The 18,973-nt window shown below is 34.6% G+C and overlaps 4 protein-coding genes across 4 annotated transcripts; 2 read left to right on the top strand and 2 right to left on the bottom strand.

Moving 5' to 3' along the window:
• Positions 1-604: 604 nt before the first annotated feature.
• LOC109338074 (putative pentatricopeptide repeat-containing protein At5g52630) lies at positions 605-4,291 on the bottom strand. Its single transcript, XM_019575206.1, has 2 exons — positions 4,125-4,291; positions 605-3,777 (listed from the first exon to the last, which is right to left on the bottom strand). Exons 1-2 carry the CDS (start codon positions 4,134-4,136, stop codon positions 1,711-1,713), a joined length of 2,079 nt encoding a protein of 692 aa, XP_019430751.1. The 5' UTR covers positions 4,137-4,291; the 3' UTR covers positions 605-1,710.
• Positions 4,292-8,382: 4,091 nt separating this feature from the next.
• LOC109338075 lies at positions 8,383-10,143 on the top strand. Its single transcript, XM_019575208.1, has one exon. It carries the CDS (start codon positions 8,383-8,385, stop codon positions 10,141-10,143), a length of 1,761 nt encoding a protein of 586 aa, XP_019430753.1.
• Positions 10,144-10,841: 698 nt separating this feature from the next.
• LOC109338073 (F-box protein SKIP8) lies at positions 10,842-13,113 on the top strand. The gene is made up of 4 exons (XM_019575205.1): positions 10,842-10,956; positions 11,204-11,275; positions 12,116-12,305; positions 12,533-13,113. Exons 2-4 carry the CDS (start codon positions 11,243-11,245, stop codon positions 13,069-13,071), a joined length of 762 nt encoding a protein of 253 aa, XP_019430750.1. The 5' UTR covers positions 10,842-10,956; positions 11,204-11,242; the 3' UTR covers positions 13,072-13,113.
• Positions 13,114-14,257: 1,144 nt separating this feature from the next.
• On the bottom strand, positions 14,258-18,720 carry LOC109338078. Its single transcript, XM_019575211.1, has 3 exons — positions 18,437-18,720; positions 14,973-17,578; positions 14,258-14,845 (listed from the first exon to the last, which is right to left on the bottom strand). Exons 2-3 carry the CDS (start codon positions 17,520-17,522, stop codon positions 14,570-14,572), a joined length of 2,826 nt encoding a protein of 941 aa, XP_019430756.1. The 5' UTR covers positions 17,523-17,578; positions 18,437-18,720; the 3' UTR covers positions 14,258-14,569.
• Between the last annotated feature and the right edge of the window lie 253 nt (positions 18,721-18,973).

The raw sequence follows: 18,973 nt of genomic DNA, 5'->3' as shown, positions 1-18,973 counted from the left end.
TTTTCAAACAGAGAATTCAAAATCCAAGAGAAAACGGATTGATCCTGTTCTTCGTAGCGATAGGATGAACTTACATGATTGATTAGTCCATCGTCATCACCACTGAGTAAACGATGTGGAATTTCAGTGCCAAGGACAAATCAATTTGCACGATTAGAAGTTAGGGTTGTTAGCATCAAATGGCGCCAAACCAGAAAATTATTTTCTGTTAACTTCATTGATGGAAGCTGAAGCACAAGACGAGAAGAAACAATCTGTAATGGTGAAGCTTGAGATGGTGAAAATGGTGGAGAAGAAAGATAGGTCCTGGTGGTACTGGTTTGCCATAGCTAGCTAGTAGCTAGCGTGATACCATGTGAAGAGGGAAGAGGAAGAGAGAAATAACTCTCAATTTTATTAATCAAAGTTAGTGACAATAGTAGGAAGGATAGGTATTTATAGTTAAGATAGATGAGATAGCTTGGGCTGCATGCTATCTATATACCTAGCTAACTTTACATTAAAACAACAAACATAATAGCTAACTCTGAACTCTTATTACACTTAGTACTATTATAAAATACAGTGCATAGTATTTAAATTAATACTATAGTATTGCTTCATATTAATATGAAAAGTTCAGCAACAGCATACTGAACAAGAGAACAAAAATAAGTCAAAAGGACCTCAGGAATTATCTTTAAAAAATTTGAACAAGTGCACAAGTAGACAATAAAAACAGTTACTGAATTTTAAGAGAATCTATTTACTATCACCAGCTCAGAATCCATTTAGTGTCGTATTAAGAGAATCACAATAAAGGGCACCTAATGCACAAGGATCCTATCTAATGGGATGATAATGTATGCAGTCTTACCTTCCCAAGTGAAAAAGTTATTTCCGAGATTTGAAGCTTACCATTGCATCGAGGCTCGCCCTCATGGATACTCTTTCTGAGCTCAGCATCTCATTGTCACTCCCCAAAACTCATCAGAAAATCCCCTCAATGTACTCTGAGCTAGAGCTGGCTTAAAAGTGAAACAGCAAGAGATGGGGTTTATTAGCTCAGTCAACCTGGTATAGGAGACATTGAGTCAGAAACAGTGTGCCAACAAAAGGAGTAAAGAACCAATGTGAATGCAGTTTCTGGTTGAGTTTTCCAGAACATGAGGTTGTCAAAGTGATTGGAAATGAAAATCAAATGCCCAGCAATGGGAAAAGATACTCCAAAATCATTGAAATCTCATCTTTGACCTAAACACCCACCTTGCCTCAGCTGCTTTTGATAATCGTGTGAAAGAACACTACCTTGCTTTGATAGGCACCTTGTTCCAATTCATCAGTTGCACTTCACCCTGGTGCAGTAGCTGAAGCATCAACACTTGGGAAACTAATACCAGTAATATTTGAAACTGAAGAACATTTATCTTGAGTGTCATATTGATCCCCATATGAATCATGATAACGCTATCAGCCGAATGTGATCAATCATCCAAGTGGAAATAAATTTTAATAAATCATGTCCTAAATAATTTCACGACATGAATACCATGAAAACTTGAACAGACAACCCTGGTAAATAGTAAATTGGTTCACCATGGACATGCCACTTGTTTTGAAATGGCAAGGCAAATCATCATGAAAATAAATGCAGGTCCTTGGAAATTCCTTCACCATGGTTTCGTAGGTTGGAACATCAGATATCTCCAAAATCCTTCAATCTTTCAAGCATTACCAGTAATCTCCACAGGAACATGAACCATTGGAGAAATGATGAAACCTGCTGATATCCCTAACAATGATATTTCTCCCAGTAACCTTAGAAATGTATTTTAAGGCAGAATGGCAATCCTCACAAACTCTTAAATTTTTCTTGACAATGATTGGCTTTCCGGTTGGCATTGCTATTAGCGAATAAGCAACAGCAATCCTTTCACTGTGATTATGAAGAAGCTTCTCCTTCAAAGTATCATCCATGTCAATCAGAACTGTTTCTGTTCGAGGAACATACCCAATTTGTTTTATCTGATCAAGGAGACTATCAAGTTTTTCATAAATTTCTCTCATTTGAGGATGAGAACTGTCTTCAACCCCAAACACATGGGTTTTATTTCCAATATCAACCCAGCTATAACCTGGCAACTTCTTCATGTTCCCATCTCTTATCATCTTCCTCAAACTTCTTACATCTTCCCATTGTCCTTCTTTTGCATAAATGTTTGAAAGTAAAACATGAGCCCCACTATTCTCAGGTTCAAGCTTCATCAATCTGTTTGCAGCAACTTTAGCCCTTTCCTTATCACCATGGATTTTACAACTCCCGAGAAAAGAACACCAGCCAAAAGCATCTGGCTCAAAAGGCATGCTATTTATAAAGTCTTCTGCTTCTTTAAGCTTTCCAGCTCGACCTAGTAAATCAATAACACAACTATAATGTTCTTCTCTAGGCACAACCCCATAAATCTTGTCCATGGAATAAAAGTAGTTTAACCCATCGGCAACCATTCCTGTGTGACTACATCCTTTTAAAAGATTGATAAATGTTACTGCATTTGGTTTGAGTCCTCTGTGGATCATCCAATTAAAAGTTTCAACAGCATTTTTTCCTAAACCATGCAGCGCAAAAACTCCCACTAATGTATTATATGCAATATCATTTGGATTTTCAATCTCATCAAACAATTGGATTGAATGGTCAAGCAACCCACACTTTCCATACATATCGACAAGTGTTGAACAAACAAAAGGGTCTCTGACAAAATTGAATTTGATAACTTGCCCATGAAACTGGCCTCCATGTTCGATTTTTGCATGGTTAGAACAAGCCTTGATTAAGCTAGAGAATGTATATTCATTAGGTTCAATTCCCCACCTCTGCAAATCTACAAACGCACTTATAGCCTTCTCTATTTGATCCATCTCAACATAGCCATCAATAATAGCAGTAAAAGACACTATATTCCTACAACCAGAATCAATATGGAAGACATTTGAAGCACTTACCATATCTCCAGACTTTGAATACATATCTGTAAGGGCATTTCCTATGAAACTCTCATGTTCGAATCCAAACTTCACAATAATTGAATGAAGGGACTTCGCAAAACTAGAAGCCTTAAGTGCGCTGCAAGCACTCAAAGTACTACAAAGTACATGCTGGTCAATGAAAACATTATCAATGACCATTTTCTTATAAGCTATTAAAGCTTTCTCAAAAACTCCATTTTTCACATAGCCATCAATCATTGACGTCCACAACACCTCATCCTTACAAGGCATTTCCTCGAAAACTTTACACGCATCAAGCACCTTCCCACACTTCGAATACATATCAGTCAAATTACTACCAACAAACAGTTCAAAACAAAACCCACATTTGACAACAAGACAATGCAACTGTGAACCAAACTGAATTGACCCAAGAGAGGCACAAGCTTGAAGCACACTTGACAAGGCGAATTGTGTGGTTATTTCTCCTTCAACCCTCATTTGACAAAAGGTATTCACAGCCTCGCGAAACCTCAAATTATGAGAAAACCCAGTAATCATCGCTGCCCAAGAAACCGTGTTTCTGTCAGACATTCTATCAAACAGTTTGATGGTATAACCAAATTCTCCACATTTGGAGTACATGTTGAGTAAGTGGTTTGTGAGGAAGGTGCATAGTAAATACCCTCCTCGGATTAATTGAGCATGCAATTGTTTTCCTTTGCCTAATTCTTTAGTTTTTGCATATGTCTGAATAAGTTGAGCCACTGCTTTGGAATCACTCAGTTTATAGCCAAATCCAAAAAGATTCTGAAAGTAAAATATAGAGAACAGAGGGTTAATCATGAAAACTCAAAGAGAGGAAAATAATTGAAACTTATGCAACAAACAAAATCCAAATTTTTAATGAAAAGTGTATGATAGATGCATGACATTGTAAAGCAACTCCAATTAAAAATTTCACTTATTTTGTAAATAAAGAATAGATTATGGATTAAAAACCTGGAAACAGACTATTTCCACAAGTTATTCGACTAAAGATATGTACATCTACTACCCCAAACATCACACTAAGTGAGAGCCTCGTGCATTGTGTTCCCAAATGGAAAGTTATTATGATTGAGATATCTAAAACAAAACTTATTTCTTTCATTTACCCTTGAACACATTGTGGCTGGTTTAAATGCAGTTTCTCTATGAATTGTCCATCTTTCTTTCTCTCTATATATTGAATCAATTTCAGCGCGTAAGTTCAGACAGTATCTCCTACAATTAATGCGGCTTGGTGTGAGTGACAGTGGTATTGTAATTTCATGAGGAAGAGAAAGTGTGTCTTGGATGCATTATGAACGTGTGAAAATATTTAAACAAAACTTAAATATGATTTTATCCCTATATTTCCTATATTTATAATTCTTGTTGGTTTTATTATTGTGTTTTTTATGTATTAAATCTTCCATTCTCGGTTGGAATTAATTTTGCGTGAAAAGAATACTAATATAAAATGACTAAATACTTTAAAATACGCAATAACTAAAATCATAATTATATGATTTAAAAATGAATTAATTTTAGTCTTTTTTGTGAATGCAAATGTGTTTTGCATAATTTTGATAAAGATAAAACATGAATATATGGACAAAATTAAATCAAAAACAATATTGAAGGCTCAAGTTCAGATGTCAAAGAGAATTAACAAAAACTTAAGAATAATTTTTATTTTCTTATATCCTAAGATGTTTTGAACAGTGGTGAAGTTGAAAGGAGCGTGGGGCAGCAGCCCCAAGAAATATTCTAACTAAGCATAGGAATAGGTGAAGAATTATAGCTGAATCACAAATGAAATGTGAATATAGGTTGTTTGCCACATTTAAGAGTTTGTGCACCTAATTTCTAACATAAACTTTGGGTTTTTTTTAGGCTTTTTCATTTAAATGAGTTGGGTTAAGAGGCCCACTTTAAACGTTTTCACTATTAAGATCCAACTCATATAAATGTTGTCCACTTTAGTATAGTTCTTATTCTTCACCTTTTCATCACAAATAAATGTAAATGAACTTGTAAGAAAGATGTGCCCTTGTCACTTCACATTTTCATCCTTATTCTTCACATGTTGTTTATCTTCTTCCTTTATAATCACTTTCTCTTATTATAAATTTAGAACTTACTCACTTGTCTTCTTTGAATTTGTATTTATTATGGCTTCAATTTTGGTTATCATTTTACAATTTTTTATAGTTCAATAATTTTCTTGTGTTTCAAATATGCTCACGTCTATTAAATATCATGTGAAATATAATTTATGTTTATTTTCAGTATTAGTTATGTATATTATAAGATTCAATTGGACTCACCATTTATAAAATCAATTTTTAGATATACCATACAAATTTTGATTCAATAAGTTTTGAGATGAAAGATTATATGTAGTAGTCACAATATAAAATATGTAACTTGGAAAGGATTAAACTTTATATAATTTTAATGATTTCAAGTTTTATTTGTTTGTATATTATAAACCCGCACTCCTAAAATTGTGGTTAAGATTCGCCATTGGTTTTGAATGGGTAGAGTTTAGGAAAGATGAATCAAATGAAAATCTCACAAATTAGAATGATGATGATGCATATGAAATTAACATTCATATATGACTTCATGATTTTAGGCATTAACATTCATACATAACTTTATGATTTTGATGCATTAAACAAGGTTAAACATATGATAATATCTTTTAAAACCTAAAAGTTTAAATCATACATCAATACACCTATTTACCCCTGTTAGGTTATCCAACATATTTGTTATCTCTTTGAGTATTAAGTTTTTCATTCAAGTTAATAGAGAGGACAAAAATCAATATCGACTAAAAATTGTGGAAGTAAATACTTTTAAAAGGGATAGAGACTAAAATTAGGATAATATAGTCATAAATTTTTGACAAAAACATATTTAAGCATTTAAATCATTTTAGAACAAATTTTGAGATTTAAAGGAAAAAAATTATGAAAAAAAGAGTGTCAAATAGGAAAATAAATGCTTATTTAAAAAAAATTAGTGGATTTGAACATTTGTTAAAAAATTATGTCACTTGAATTGAAAACTTATAATAAGTCATGTAATTAATTATAAGTTACGAGTTGACATATGATAAACTAGGTGATTGAATATAACTTTTTTAATACCTTTAGCTAATAGATGTAAAATATCTTGAATGTTTAGATTTTAAGCTTTCATCAAATATAAGGTTATAAACTTGTAACTTAATAAAATAAACTTACCTTCGAAACACTCGCATGAAGCTCATTTTTTGTCAATAAATTGAGCATATCTGGTTTTTTCTTCTTCCAGACAATAGTTTTTGTTTACATAAAAAGTTGTGCATGCCTGATTTCTGTTTGCGCAAATTCTTTGACTTTTTTAACCTATAAAACAATATTTTTGTTAAGTTGTAGAGAAGAGGTTAAGATTGTTTTTCACTTTCTTTTCATTTAGAAAAACTGGAGTTGCAAGAAACGTTAGCTAATTTAGCATGGTAAGGTTAGAACATTGGTAGTATGTATCAAGCAAAAAAATCAGGACTATGTTAGTCCTCTTAAAAGAGATGAATATTAAAAAGTGTGTACCTAGGGTCATATGTATTTATACGCATTGCTAGGTGATATATTTACTACAATGAATTCCTTGTTGTTAAAGTCTTTCACATTATTGATAATCTTTATTAGAACTCAATGTTATTTTGTAATAACAGAGTGTTAATTAGTTTGGTAATTTGTTTGTTAAGAATAGCTTTATTTCTTCTTGTATCTTTAGGTTTTAGCTATTCTACTTACCAAATAATATTGCTTTTATTAGAACTTTATAAATAAGAGTTCCCTCTCTTGTATTTCTCAAGTTTTCATAAATACAAAATATCTTGTAACTTCCAAAATTCAATTACACTTTTCTCTCAGATTCAGTTTCAATTCTCTTTTCTTCTTTGCTCATTTTCACATTTACATGGTATCATGCCTCCAATGGCTCACGTTACTGAAGATCCTGGTTTCTCCTCCATCAATGACTTCTCCTCTGCGCACTTCTTCTCCTTCCCTCACTCTTCCTCTTTCGTCAATGAAGCTCGTCGAACACAACTTTCTTGTGTGGAAACAGTTCACTATGGCAGTTCTCACATCGAATCGCGCAATTAGGTTTGTTTCTGGTGACGATATTCTAGAAAAATACCTATGAGAAGAGGATCGTCTTCTCTGCCACGTTAATCCATCGTATATAAGCTAGGAAGAACAAGATCAAATGATCCTTTCGTAGCTTCTCAACTCTCTTTCACCAGATATGCAACCTAGAGCTGTTGGTTGCAGACATTTGTTTCAGCTTTGGCGCGAAATCAGTGAGTATTGTCATGCACAAACAAAATCCAAAGGTAGGAAACTTAAGGCTCAATTAAGGTCAATTGTTAAAGGTTCAAGTACGATTTCAGAGTATCTCAAGAAGATCAAGGTGATTGTTGATTCTTTGATTTCGATTAGATCTCCTATAACCCTAGCTGAACACATTGATTGTATTCTTGATGAATTGTCTGAAGAATTTCACAATCTAATCACTATAGTTGAAAGTCAAGAGGACATTTCTTCAATTAATTTTCTAGAGTCTTATCTTTTAACCTTTGAAGCTAGGTTAGAGAGAAATCGCACCAAATCCATCTCTGATGCGTTATCTGTTAACGTTGTTGCTGCTTCTCCTTCTAGTCCTTCGCCTATTAACTCACATATGCAACATTATTCAGTTATGTCTCCTATGTCACCTTCTGTACCTAGGGGACGCAATGAAAGACTTCCATCTCAATTTAATGGTACTCCAAGGTTCAAAGGTAATTTTCGTGGTAATCGTGGCAAGGCACGTGGTGGTTTTGGTTCACGTGGTGATGCTGGACCAAGAAGTAGCTCTCTATTTTGTGAATATTGTAACAAGTATGGTCATGACATTTCATATAGTTACTATACACCTTCTACATATGGTTCAGATCATTATGGAGCTCCATCTAATTTTGGTTTACCACCTTACAATAATTCTTCTTATACTGCACCTATGGCCAGACATTATCCCAGTTCTGTATCACCTTACTATCCTCATGTTCCAAGGAACTTCAATCCATACTCTAGACCTCAGTTTTCACATCCTATGGGCTCTTACCCAGGACATTATGATCAGTTTGCTTCTGGTGCTCAACTTTCTCTTCCTGCTGCTCAATGTCACTTTGGCTCTCCATATGCCATGACAGCTTCATCTTCTAGTGGTGCTCCTGGTCACCATACCAATCCCCTTGTGTGGTATCCTGACTCAGGTGCAACCAATCACTTGACATCTGATCCTGCTATGGTTTAAGAGCCAACTGAAAAGTTCACTGCAAATCAGATATATATGGGTATTGGTTTTAGTATTCTTATCTCTTCTTGGGGAAATTCCAATTTTTATTCATCTTTTAATCCTCAAGTGTCTCTCTTTCTTAGAAATTTATTGCTTGTTCCAACTATTACCAAAAATTTACCTAGTGTCTCACAATTTGCACAAGATAACCTATGTTATTTTGAATTTCATCCTTACCATTGTTTTGTCAAATCTCAAGCTACGGAGCAGGTTCTGCTAAGAGGAACTCTCACTTCAGAGGGACTCTATGCTTTTCATGATTTGCAGCCTTCAATCTGTCCAAGACCTTCCACTATTGATGTCTCTAAGCAACAAGTTCCTCCTAGATTTCCTTTCTCTGTTAATAAAATTGTACACAACACTACTAGTGGTTCTTCTAGTTACTCCCTTTGGCATTGTATGTTAGGGCATGCCAACGACAAAGTTGTTTCCAATGTTCTTACTACTTGTAAAATTTCTCACTGCAATAAAAGTGTTTTGAATTTTTGCTCTGCTTGTTGTCTAGGAAAATCTCATAAACTGCATGCTTCTAACTCTATTAATACATATCCCAATCCTTTTGATTTGCTTTATGCTGACTTATGGAGACCTGCACCTATTGACTCCACCACTGGCTTTAGATATTATTTTTCACTTGTTGATGCAGCCACTAGACACACCTCAATCTATTTGCTAAAATTAAAGTCAGACACCATCACTTTGTTTGATACCTTCCTTACAATGGTTAAAACTCAGTTCAATAAAACTGTAAAATCCATCCAAAGTGATTGGGGTGGGGAATTTAGGCCTTTCACTTCTTATCTGACCAAATTGGGTATTTCTCATAGAGTAGCTTGTCCTCATACTCATCACCAAAATGGGACAGTTGAGAGAAAACACAAGCACATTGTAGAGACTGGTCTAACCTTATTAGCTCATGGGTGTCTTCCTTTGAAGTTTTGGGATCATGTTTTTCTTAAAGCTATTTACTTAATAAACAAAATGCCTTATCCCAATCTAGCTTACCAATCTCCCCATAAACTACTTTTTCATACCAGTCCAGACTACCTATCCTTAAGAGTCTTTGACTGCTCTTGCTTTCCCAATCTCAGACCCTTTAACAAATACAAGTTAGACTTTAGATCCTCTGAATGTACTTTCTTAGGGTATTCACTGTCTCACAAAGGGTACAAGTGTCTTACTAGTGATGGTAAAATTGTCATATCCAAAGATGTTGTGTTTAATGAACATAGATTTCCCTATGCTACACCCTTTCACTCTTCTTCATCCACTCCTACAACCACTACATCTCCAGATCATATTTTAATTTTTTATAACCCTACTCTTGTTCCCTCACACACACCTAGTCCTATTTCCTCCTTCAATCCCTATATTCCTACTCCTATTAGTCTTGTCTCCTCTGGTTCTCCTCATCAAATACCTCATAGTGTCAACACTGACATCAGTGAGTCTATACCTCTGTCTAATAATTTGTCCCCTCCAAACAATCTTGATGTCCCTATTGAGTCTAGTCAAACCACTGACCCTGTATCTACTGATTTTGATCCTAGTCTTACCACTACACCTAGAGAGTTAGTCTCTGTCCCTACTTCATCTCATCCTATGCAAACTAGGTCTAAGTTAGGGATCTTTAAAATCATTTACCCTATAACTAAACTCATTAAATTTTTTGGCACTACTTCCTTTTTGGGCTTAAACCACCCACTGATAGACCATGTTTGCCAAATAAGAAATAATAAGAGTGTTCCGATCTAGATTGATCCAAAAAAGAAATAAAATTTAGTCCAAAAAATCAAAATTGTTTGAATAATGTTGAATTAATTAAACTAGTCCAAAAACTCCAAACAACAAAACTGAAATTGTTTGGATGATATTGGGTTGGTTTTATAAACTGACCAATTCAATTTGTTTTTTTATTAAGCCGACAAATTCAGTTTGGTTTTTTGTTCCAATTTCAGAAATCAGATTGATCTATATTGAACATATACTAATTACATATAAAAAATGAAGATTATTTTAGTTCCGAACCTATTAACCTTGTAGTTGATAATCTAAAATGTAAAATTTTCATATTTCTAATTATTAAAAATGTTATTACTTATTAGTTAATACTTTCTGTCAAAATTATTAATTATTTTTGTTATTCCCATTTTTATTTTTAGTTCAGATGGACATTATTAATGTTAAATTAAATGTTTGCATACTTGAAAGTTCTAGATTTAAAATCTATGCATTGTGTAAAGTTTTTATACTGTCAACACATAATTCACCATTGATTTGTATTATTTTTGTTTTAGAGTCAATGATAATTAATAAATTAATAATGAATAATTTATTGGCAGTATAAAAAACATAAGATATAAATATTAAATCCATGTAATAAACATGTTATTTGACTAAAAAGTAAAAACTGATCCAAACCAACCAGTTATGGGCTGTAGTATAAGAAACGACACCTTTTCAAACGAAACGGCACTCTATTTCAATCAACAAAGCCCATATCAGCACCTGTATCCTATCTGATCTATCTCTCTCGTCACCAGCGTTTTCGATTTTCCTCTTCTAAAGGTTAACTATCTTCACTTTCTTCTACTACGTGAGAATGAGTCACTTAATCTCTTTATTGTGTTGTTCTTTAATTTCAATTTCTTCAAGTTCTCTTTTTGAATCATAAATTATCATCTCAATTTGATTATTAGAACCAGAATACTAGTAGTATCTGCTGTTTTTTCATTTCAAACATTAATTTTTATCCAAACACACTTGATTCTCCTTATCTTCTGTTTGGCTTACGTGATTAAATTATTTTTATTAGCTCCTGGTTGATGTAATTCTGGAATAAGCATTTTCAACAATGGCACTTCATGGAACTACTTTTTCCTTCAATGTGAGTTTCCCATTTTATATATTTTCGTTTTTAAACCCAAAATTTCATTTTTATTATTATCTTTAATGTTTTCTGTGATAGAGAAGTTTGAGTTAGAATCTGTCAAAATTGCCATGTTTTAGCACTAGGGTGAGGATACTCTTGGTAGTACCAAAAAGAATCTGTGCCTGTTTGGATGCTTGCATATAATTCATGTATTGTTTGTTAGGAAGCTACAATGGAAATAGAGGAAGAGAATTAAATTGATATGTATTATTGAATCTTGACAAAAAAAAGAAGATGAAGTAAGAATTCCCCCTAAGGGTTTCTCATTTTACAAACTGAGTGGAAAATATTTTCACATATTCACAAATCTAGAGAATGCTTCCTCCTGTACTGTTTAACCTGTCTAACTATCAATCCCTTTTGTATAAAAGGGTGGCCTAGTGTATGAGGCTCCTATCTAGGGGGACTTTGGGAAGTGTAGATTTATGCAGTCGTATTCTTGTAAGTGAAGGATTTGAACCCATGACCTCCGGGTCACAAGATAAACAACCTCACCATTGTGTCTTACCCTCTTATCAATCCTTGTATATAAGCCTAACTAATTTGACCACCCGCTAAAGTAATATCTAGACTATGGCATTATCAGGCCTAACATGTATGGAGTATGATCATAATTTCCACTGCACCGTTTCAGATAAGATGACCTTTTATGATTTTTGCCAATGAAAATTGATTCTATGACTTGCTGAGGAATGAAGGATGAAGTTATATTTTTCCTTTAAATTGTTCTGTAGTTTGAAAGTTTTTAGTTTGCTCCCTTGGTTCATTATCATTGATTTGACATTTGATATGAAGGTACTTTCTTCTACCAGGAAGGAATTCAATTTCTTCCCGGGTTCATTCATCAATAACTTTAAGAAGTTCCATCATGTTTCTCTGCCTTCCTTTACTCAAACCAGCTTAGTTTTGGGCAAAAGTCTTGGAAGAGGATATCAAGTAAATCTTTTGCCTGGCCAATGTCCAAACTTGCAAATGGGAAGATTAAGTAAGTTTCTTTTCTTAGAACCTTATCATTCGTGTTTCGACTTACCTTTTGGAGAATATTATGTTTAGTAGTCTTCTCTGTGAGCATAAAAATTGATCTCCAATGACCAGTATTTTTTTCCTCATCTTGATTTTGGTTATTGTGGGTCTATATCCCGAGTTTCAACACTAAATCTTGTGCTAAATTTAGTGTCGTTTCTCTCAAATTATGCCTCTGGTTTCTATCAGGGAGACAGAGAGTAAAAAGTGAAGATTCAGAAGGCATCTTGAGCAGTGAGAACATTGCATTGGATGAACAGACTTTGGAAGAGGAGCTACAGCATGCAATTACAGATGAAAACTATGCCAAAGCTGCAGAAATAAGGGATACTCTAAAAACCCTTCAGAAAGATAGCAAGACAACAGTTTTTGGGGTAAACAGCCGGTTTTACGATTCATTCAGGAACGGTGACCTTGCAGCAATGCAAGCCATGTGGGCGAAAAGGGATGAGGTATGCTGTGTACACCCTGGTTTGAAAGGAATATCTGGTTATGAAGATGTTATCGAGAGCTGGAATATTGTATGGGCTAACTATGAATTTCCACTAGAAATTAAACTAGAAGACATTAAGGTTCATGCTAGAGGGGATATGGGGTATGTTACTTGCATGGAATTTGTGAAAACAAAAGGAGGCAGATGGGGAGGACAATTTGTAACGAATGTTTTTGAGAAGATTAATGGCCAGTGGTTTATTTGTATCCATCATGCTTCCCCTGTAGACTTATAAATACTTACATTATATAATAATATGAGGTTATGTCTGTTTCCATTTTTGTTTTTGGTTGTGCTAAACCTTTATCCATATCCAAATACTACCCTCACATTAAATAGAGATCACATATTAGGTTTAACAAGTTTAAACAGTTAGATTGTCTGGTCGAACTGTGTGATTTCATATATAATTAATAATTTTTATCTATAAATATATAATTATATATAATTGTAAAAAATTATATTTGATAATTATGCATAGATTATTTAAGTAATATCTCTCCATTTTTTGGACCGGAGTAAAACAAATATTAGAACAATGTTCCATTTTTTTAATTTTAAGTGAATCATTAATTTACTTGACTGGTTATTCCAATTTAACCAAGTTAAAATGATTAGATCGAAATTTCCACGATTCAACTGACCCAACCCTTCATTCATTTAAGACTATAAATCAGAATTATTTTCAAGTATTGTAAGTGATTAGATCGGTTAGCCTGGGAGGTCTAGTTGTCACAACATTGCGTCCTTTATGTTTTGCAACTTAACTGCGTAAATAATGTGTAGAAGCTGTGGAATCTGCATGAATGAATTTATCATAAATTTCAGGCGAACCGCTTTGTTCATGCCTGCAATCTAACTTCTCTAAAATTCTGTATTTAACTCAAACGGCTTATAAGAAGCCCATCATATTGAGATTTAAATTGATTTTTTTTTCATATATAGACATCTGTATCATAAACAACTCATCATTTTGCACGTCAATTTTGCATTCAATGCTTAATCATAGCAAACACTTATTAGTCAGTGTTATGAGGTCGTGCTAATCATATTCAGAAGTAGAAACCATGTAACCATGTACTTTTTTGTGTATACAAAGATATCCCCATCTTAAGAGAAAGAACTAATCTTTTATGGAGAGTGTGAACTCTTAACCTTACATGGTACTATATGATGTAGTAAGATCTTGCATCATTGGACCAACTTCTTGTTGGTAGAAGAAACCATGTCTTCTATGTAGGAAATAAATTGTTCTTATTAAGCAATTAAACAGTCCATCATAAAATAAAGTAAAGAGAGAATACATAAAAGGACAAGATAAAACAATATACAATTTAAAAATTAAAAATGCTTCTTAAATCTGGAAGCAAACATTCCAATCAATGGAGGGATTATGATTATGTTCTGATTTATAGTTTCAGTTCTCTTTTGAATTTCCCAAGTAGTGCAGAGGATCTCCCTCCTGGTTTTATTCATTAACGTTTTGTTTTGTACAAAGATGATGTTGGAGCAGTGGTTCTTTTGTACAGAACAGAGTACAAAGAGCAATCCCTTTTCTGCAACAACAAATATGCTGGTGTAATGGACTATTACTATACCAGATTGCATGTATGAAAGGTAAAAATAAGAAAATAGAAAAATGTTTTGCACTGCATAACTTGCTACTCCTCAGCTACTTGCATATCTTTAAAAGCTAACTATAAACATTGAGCAAAAAAAGACCATTTCTGAAATTATACTCTTCCAACAGGGGAGAGTGGTGGAGTAGGACTGTATTTCATTGGTGCTTTCCCTTGAAGTCTGCTGTTGTTCTTGGAACTGGGTTCCTTAAGGATCTCTTCAAGCATGCTATTCATTTCAAAGGAGCTTGGTAGTTTCTGGCAGCTTAAAACTACAACCGAAATGAAGAATGCCTGTAAATGAGTGATTGTTGAATTAAACTCGATCGAGTAGAATCCGTCCTTTAAAGGGGACAAAGTAAAAATGGGTGTGTTTTGCTCGTCTCCTTCCTGAAAGTGACGAGGATGATATATTATAAATGAGATATCATGATCTCTTTCCGAACACTATTTTTTTCAAAATACTGTAAAACTTAAATTGTATACAAGAACTTAGGCAAAAATGTAAAAGCTATACCTGAACAAAAAGTTGAAAACAATCATGGTATGGTTTTGAACTTTTTGGAATATTTGGACCATGCTTCTGGTTGGAGAGCACAAGCAGTTTGCAACCAATGTCCCAGCCTCCACAATCACACAATCCCCCATTTTTCCACCGATAGATCAATGGCGAAGGTTCACCTGTATTTGGTGAACCATGTAGAGCACCTGAAAGTATAACTGTAGTACTATCAGAGATCCCATTTACACATGAGCTGCATAAGCATCTTTCATCTGCCGAGCACTTTAAGCATTCCTTCTTCAACAAACTCGTATCACCATGCAGTCCTTCATCACTTAAGTTCTCAAAAGGGGTCTCAATAACAATAGCTGCAAGCTCCCTGCTCTGGATGAGCTTCAGTTGTGTTTGATCAGTATGGCCAACTTCAACACCCGATAGAATGTACTCTCTAACCAGAGACTGTCTCCTGGAGTTCTGATTGATTGGTTCAGTGGTTTTAGAGCAAGAAAACTTCATCCGAGCAACAACATTGTAGCTATAGCCACAACTTTTTTCTTTGCTCCCATGACTCATCCATCCACCACTTTTCTTCTTAATTTCATTTACCAGGTAAAATGTAAAGCTGCAACCTAAATCATCCTTCTCCAGGGATGCTAAACTTTTACTAGTAGTAGCAGCAAAAATCTTGCTTTCATTGCTGACCACAAATTTAAACAAAGGGAGTCCATTTTTTATTGTAAGTTGCAAGAGGCCATGAACTGGTGATCCCTTGCTCTTTTCAGCATTCAGTGATTCATTGACATCAACTGTTTTGTAGCTGATTGAATTCTTGCTTCCCGGACATGTCTGACTGCTTTCAGCTGGATGCTGTATGTCTGATGATGGCTTATGCTTAAATATCGGGTCTAACAATCTCCACAAGGGGCTGGACATGGCCCTGTTATGATTATTTGCATCTTTGCTTGGATTATTCCATCGAACAGAAGATTGAGGCGTCACTGGACTAGACTTTGCACTGACGTAAATGGAGTTAAATTGTGGAAGAGCAGACCCCTCCTTAAAACTGAAACTTCTTCCAATCCGATTTAAGCTGAAGCTAAACCGACGATTGTGGGATGGATTCACCATGCCTCTCCGAGCTGTTAGCTCAGCAGTTTCTTGGTCCAGTGATTGCTTTAAATTACTGAAAACACACTGGGTTCTCAACTTAGTGTCTAATGACACATCATTCTCAATGCAAGGACCTGCAGAATTCATGCTAGACATCTTAGTTTCAGTACTAATTCTGTGTTGCATTGTTTCCGAAGAAAGCCCAGGCAGAGAAGGCAATGCACTCGAATGTGGGGTTTTAGAGCATACATCTTCAGTGCAATCCTCCTCAGGAAATGAAACATGTGACAAACTAGTTTGACTTGATTCTGAAAAAAATTCATATGGTGATGTTCTTGATTCAGAAAGCTGAAAATCCTCTGAAGAACTTGACTGCAGAACTTCTTCGTGACAAAACTGCACAATCTTACTTGGCTTACCATCACCATGTTTACAACCAATGACAAAGTTTGACTCTTTTTTCCCGTTTCCACTGCTGCTGGAACTCATTTCCTTAGAACTAACCCCTTTGTGTTTGGGTTTTACTGATAGATGCCCCATATCACAGATGGACTTGTGATTTCTCTCTTTTTTCTTGTGGTTATACTCTTGCAAACTCTCCATGTTATGCTTACTTCCGTCACCCGTTCTATTTGCATTTTCATTGGGAATATGTGAAACCCCATGGTGCCTCATGTTCGATGCAATATTTCCCAACTGTGAAGGTCTTTTCTGATAGCTATTCCTCCTCTCCTTTTCGACAGATATATCTGAGTGAGATTTTTCAAAGGGCTTAAATGCCAACGGTGTCGTTCTCTGATCATCTCCAATGCTCTTAGCTCCACTTTTAGAAGACTCAATTTGTTTGACATTAGAAATGGGATGTTTGGTAATTTCATGAAGACGTTCTGTATCAGATGGCCTGATACCCAAAGAAAGCAACACTTTATTGTTATCAAGTTTCACCTTGCTGCGAACACTAGGTGATGATTTGTTGGCTGTTCTTGATGACGATTCACTGCTATTGAATGATGTGAAATTGCTAGTTGGTGCCGAGGTATGCTTGTGCTTCCACTGTTCAAGTCGTGACCAATCTAGCACCCCGACACTGAACGCCTTCTCTTGAAATTTTTCACCTTTTTCCGTACGCAGGAGATAACCTGGCAAATTTGACATGTGCTTGACAAGCTCATCACTTTCAGCTGCACTTTTCTCCACACCTTCCCGTTTCTGAATCTTCTCTTCTGCAAACCGCTTTCCTTTTTGTTTGAGATTATTGTCTTCTGGACCAATGCCATTCTTTGATTCAAATTTATCATATAGACTTAGATATGATTGGGGCATTAAAGAACTTTCTTTAGCTGCTGTCTTTGAGCTGCTTTGCCGTTTCGAGCTGATCTTCCTTACCTCCAAACCAAATCCCATGTCCTCTGCAGGTTCCAGCAACTCATTACTTGGCTTTTTGTTGAATGGCATTGCAAAATGTACACTCACTTCACTCTCGACTCTGAAGTTTCACTTACAAGCTCATGCTGCAGAGTTTTTGAACATGGAGACAAGGTTTATGAATCTTTAGTACATTTGTTATGGCACTGGCACAAACACAAAATAACAATATTGATCATGAAAACATGGAAACATGGTTTTGACATTGTCCAGAAAGATTAATGATGGAATGCCACGTGAAAGGGAAACAATTGCATATATTACACCACAAAAGGAAATGCACCCCCACATTCGCAAAACCACCCACTTTGGGATTTCTATTGGTACTACCGAACTAATTACTTTCGGGTGCATAACTGCTCCGAGGAATCGAACCCACATTGGGATTCAGTGAACAAAACAATGACAACAATTGATTTAATTCCACTAACCACTAACAAAAAATACGAGCTTTCTAAATAATGATGCTAAATGCTCATAATTACTTAACAGAAACCCAAAAAAAGAGAACCATACACATCATATGATAACATTGTAAAATTATGAGCTGGTTATAAAAAACAAATGGGTTTCTAATACCCACCACCACATTCAATAATCTAATCAGAACTAAAATTTATAACTAAAAAAGTATTAGAAATTAAAAAAACAAATCAGAGAAAAATACTAAGCTAAGAACTAAAACAACAAGCTACCCTCTTGATAAAAAAATCAAGAGCAACAAAACCCATATTCCTAATAAAAGAAAGAGATAAAAAAATCAATAATTTCATTTCATTTCAGCCCAAGACTCAATTTTTCCTCCATTTTTGTACAATTCCGGCCTTAAAAAGTAAAAATATGTAATGAGAAACAAGCTTGAACAAGAGAGTGATGCAAAAATGTAGCATCCAAATAAAAACACCATTTAAGATTTTTTATCAGGAATCAAGAAAATGACATACCAAAAAAAGAAGGAGAAGAAGAAGATGTGATAATGGCGGCAATAATGTCGAGAATGATCCGAAACGTAATATGAAAAGGAAAAAAAAAGAGGTAGATTATGAACGAAGTAAAGAATTGGTATTGCTACAGAGAAAGAAAATTAATGAGGGAACTGTTTTAGACAATAATAACTCTTCATCATTCTTTCTTCTACGTTCATCTTCGTATATTATTATTTGTATTTATTGAAGCGTTATGGAATTTTTGTTTTGTTTTTTTCTTCTTTAAGCTGAGAGAAAAAATAAAATATCATGGACTGAAGAGGGAAATGAGGGAGCTGAAGAGAGTGTGAGTGAAAGGGCGTTTCGTTTTCAAGAAAACGGTGAAAAGAAAAAGAGTGGGTCCCATTTGGAAGACTTGTTTTGTTGTAACGAATCCCGACGTATAGTGCATGATGAGATATAGATCACATATTAAAGTGTTTTATTCTCTTATGTCTATCAAATTAATTTATATTGTCATATAAATAAAAAATAAAAAATAATATGTTGATTACT

This window comes from Lupinus angustifolius, unplaced genomic scaffold (assembly GCF_001865875.1).
Source record: "Lupinus angustifolius cultivar Tanjil unplaced genomic scaffold, LupAngTanjil_v1.0 Scaffold_17_75, whole genome shotgun sequence".
Lineage (NCBI taxonomy): Eukaryota > Viridiplantae > Streptophyta > Magnoliopsida > Fabales > Fabaceae > Lupinus > Lupinus angustifolius.
Note: the sequence above shows the minus strand (reverse complement) of the source record. Positions and strands in the feature narration are given on the sequence as shown.

Excerpts from the sequence above, each read along its gene's own strand:
- LOC109338075 (XM_019575208.1), top strand. The coding sequence starts at position 8,383 with ATGGGTATTGGTTTTAGTATTCTTATCTCTTCTTGGGGAAATTCCAAT.
- LOC109338073 (XM_019575205.1), top strand. The coding sequence starts at position 11,243 with ATGGCACTTCATGGAACTACTTTTTCCTTCAAT. Across the intron at positions 11,276-12,115 it reads GAACTACTTTTTCCTTCAAT|GTACTTTCTTCTACCAGGAA; the intron begins GTGAGTTTCCCA and ends TTTGATATGAAG. Across the intron at positions 12,306-12,532 it reads CTTGCAAATGGGAAGATTAA|GGAGACAGAGAGTAAAAAGT; the intron begins GTAAGTTTCTTT and ends GGTTTCTATCAG.
- LOC109338078 (XM_019575211.1), bottom strand. The coding sequence starts at position 17,522 with ATGCCATTCAACAAAAAGCCAAGTAATGAGTTGCTGGAACCTGCAGAG. Across the intron at positions 14,846-14,972 it reads GTTTTCAACTTTTTGTTCAG|GAAGGAGACGAGCAAAACAC; the intron begins GTATAGCTTTTA and ends CGTCACTTTCAG.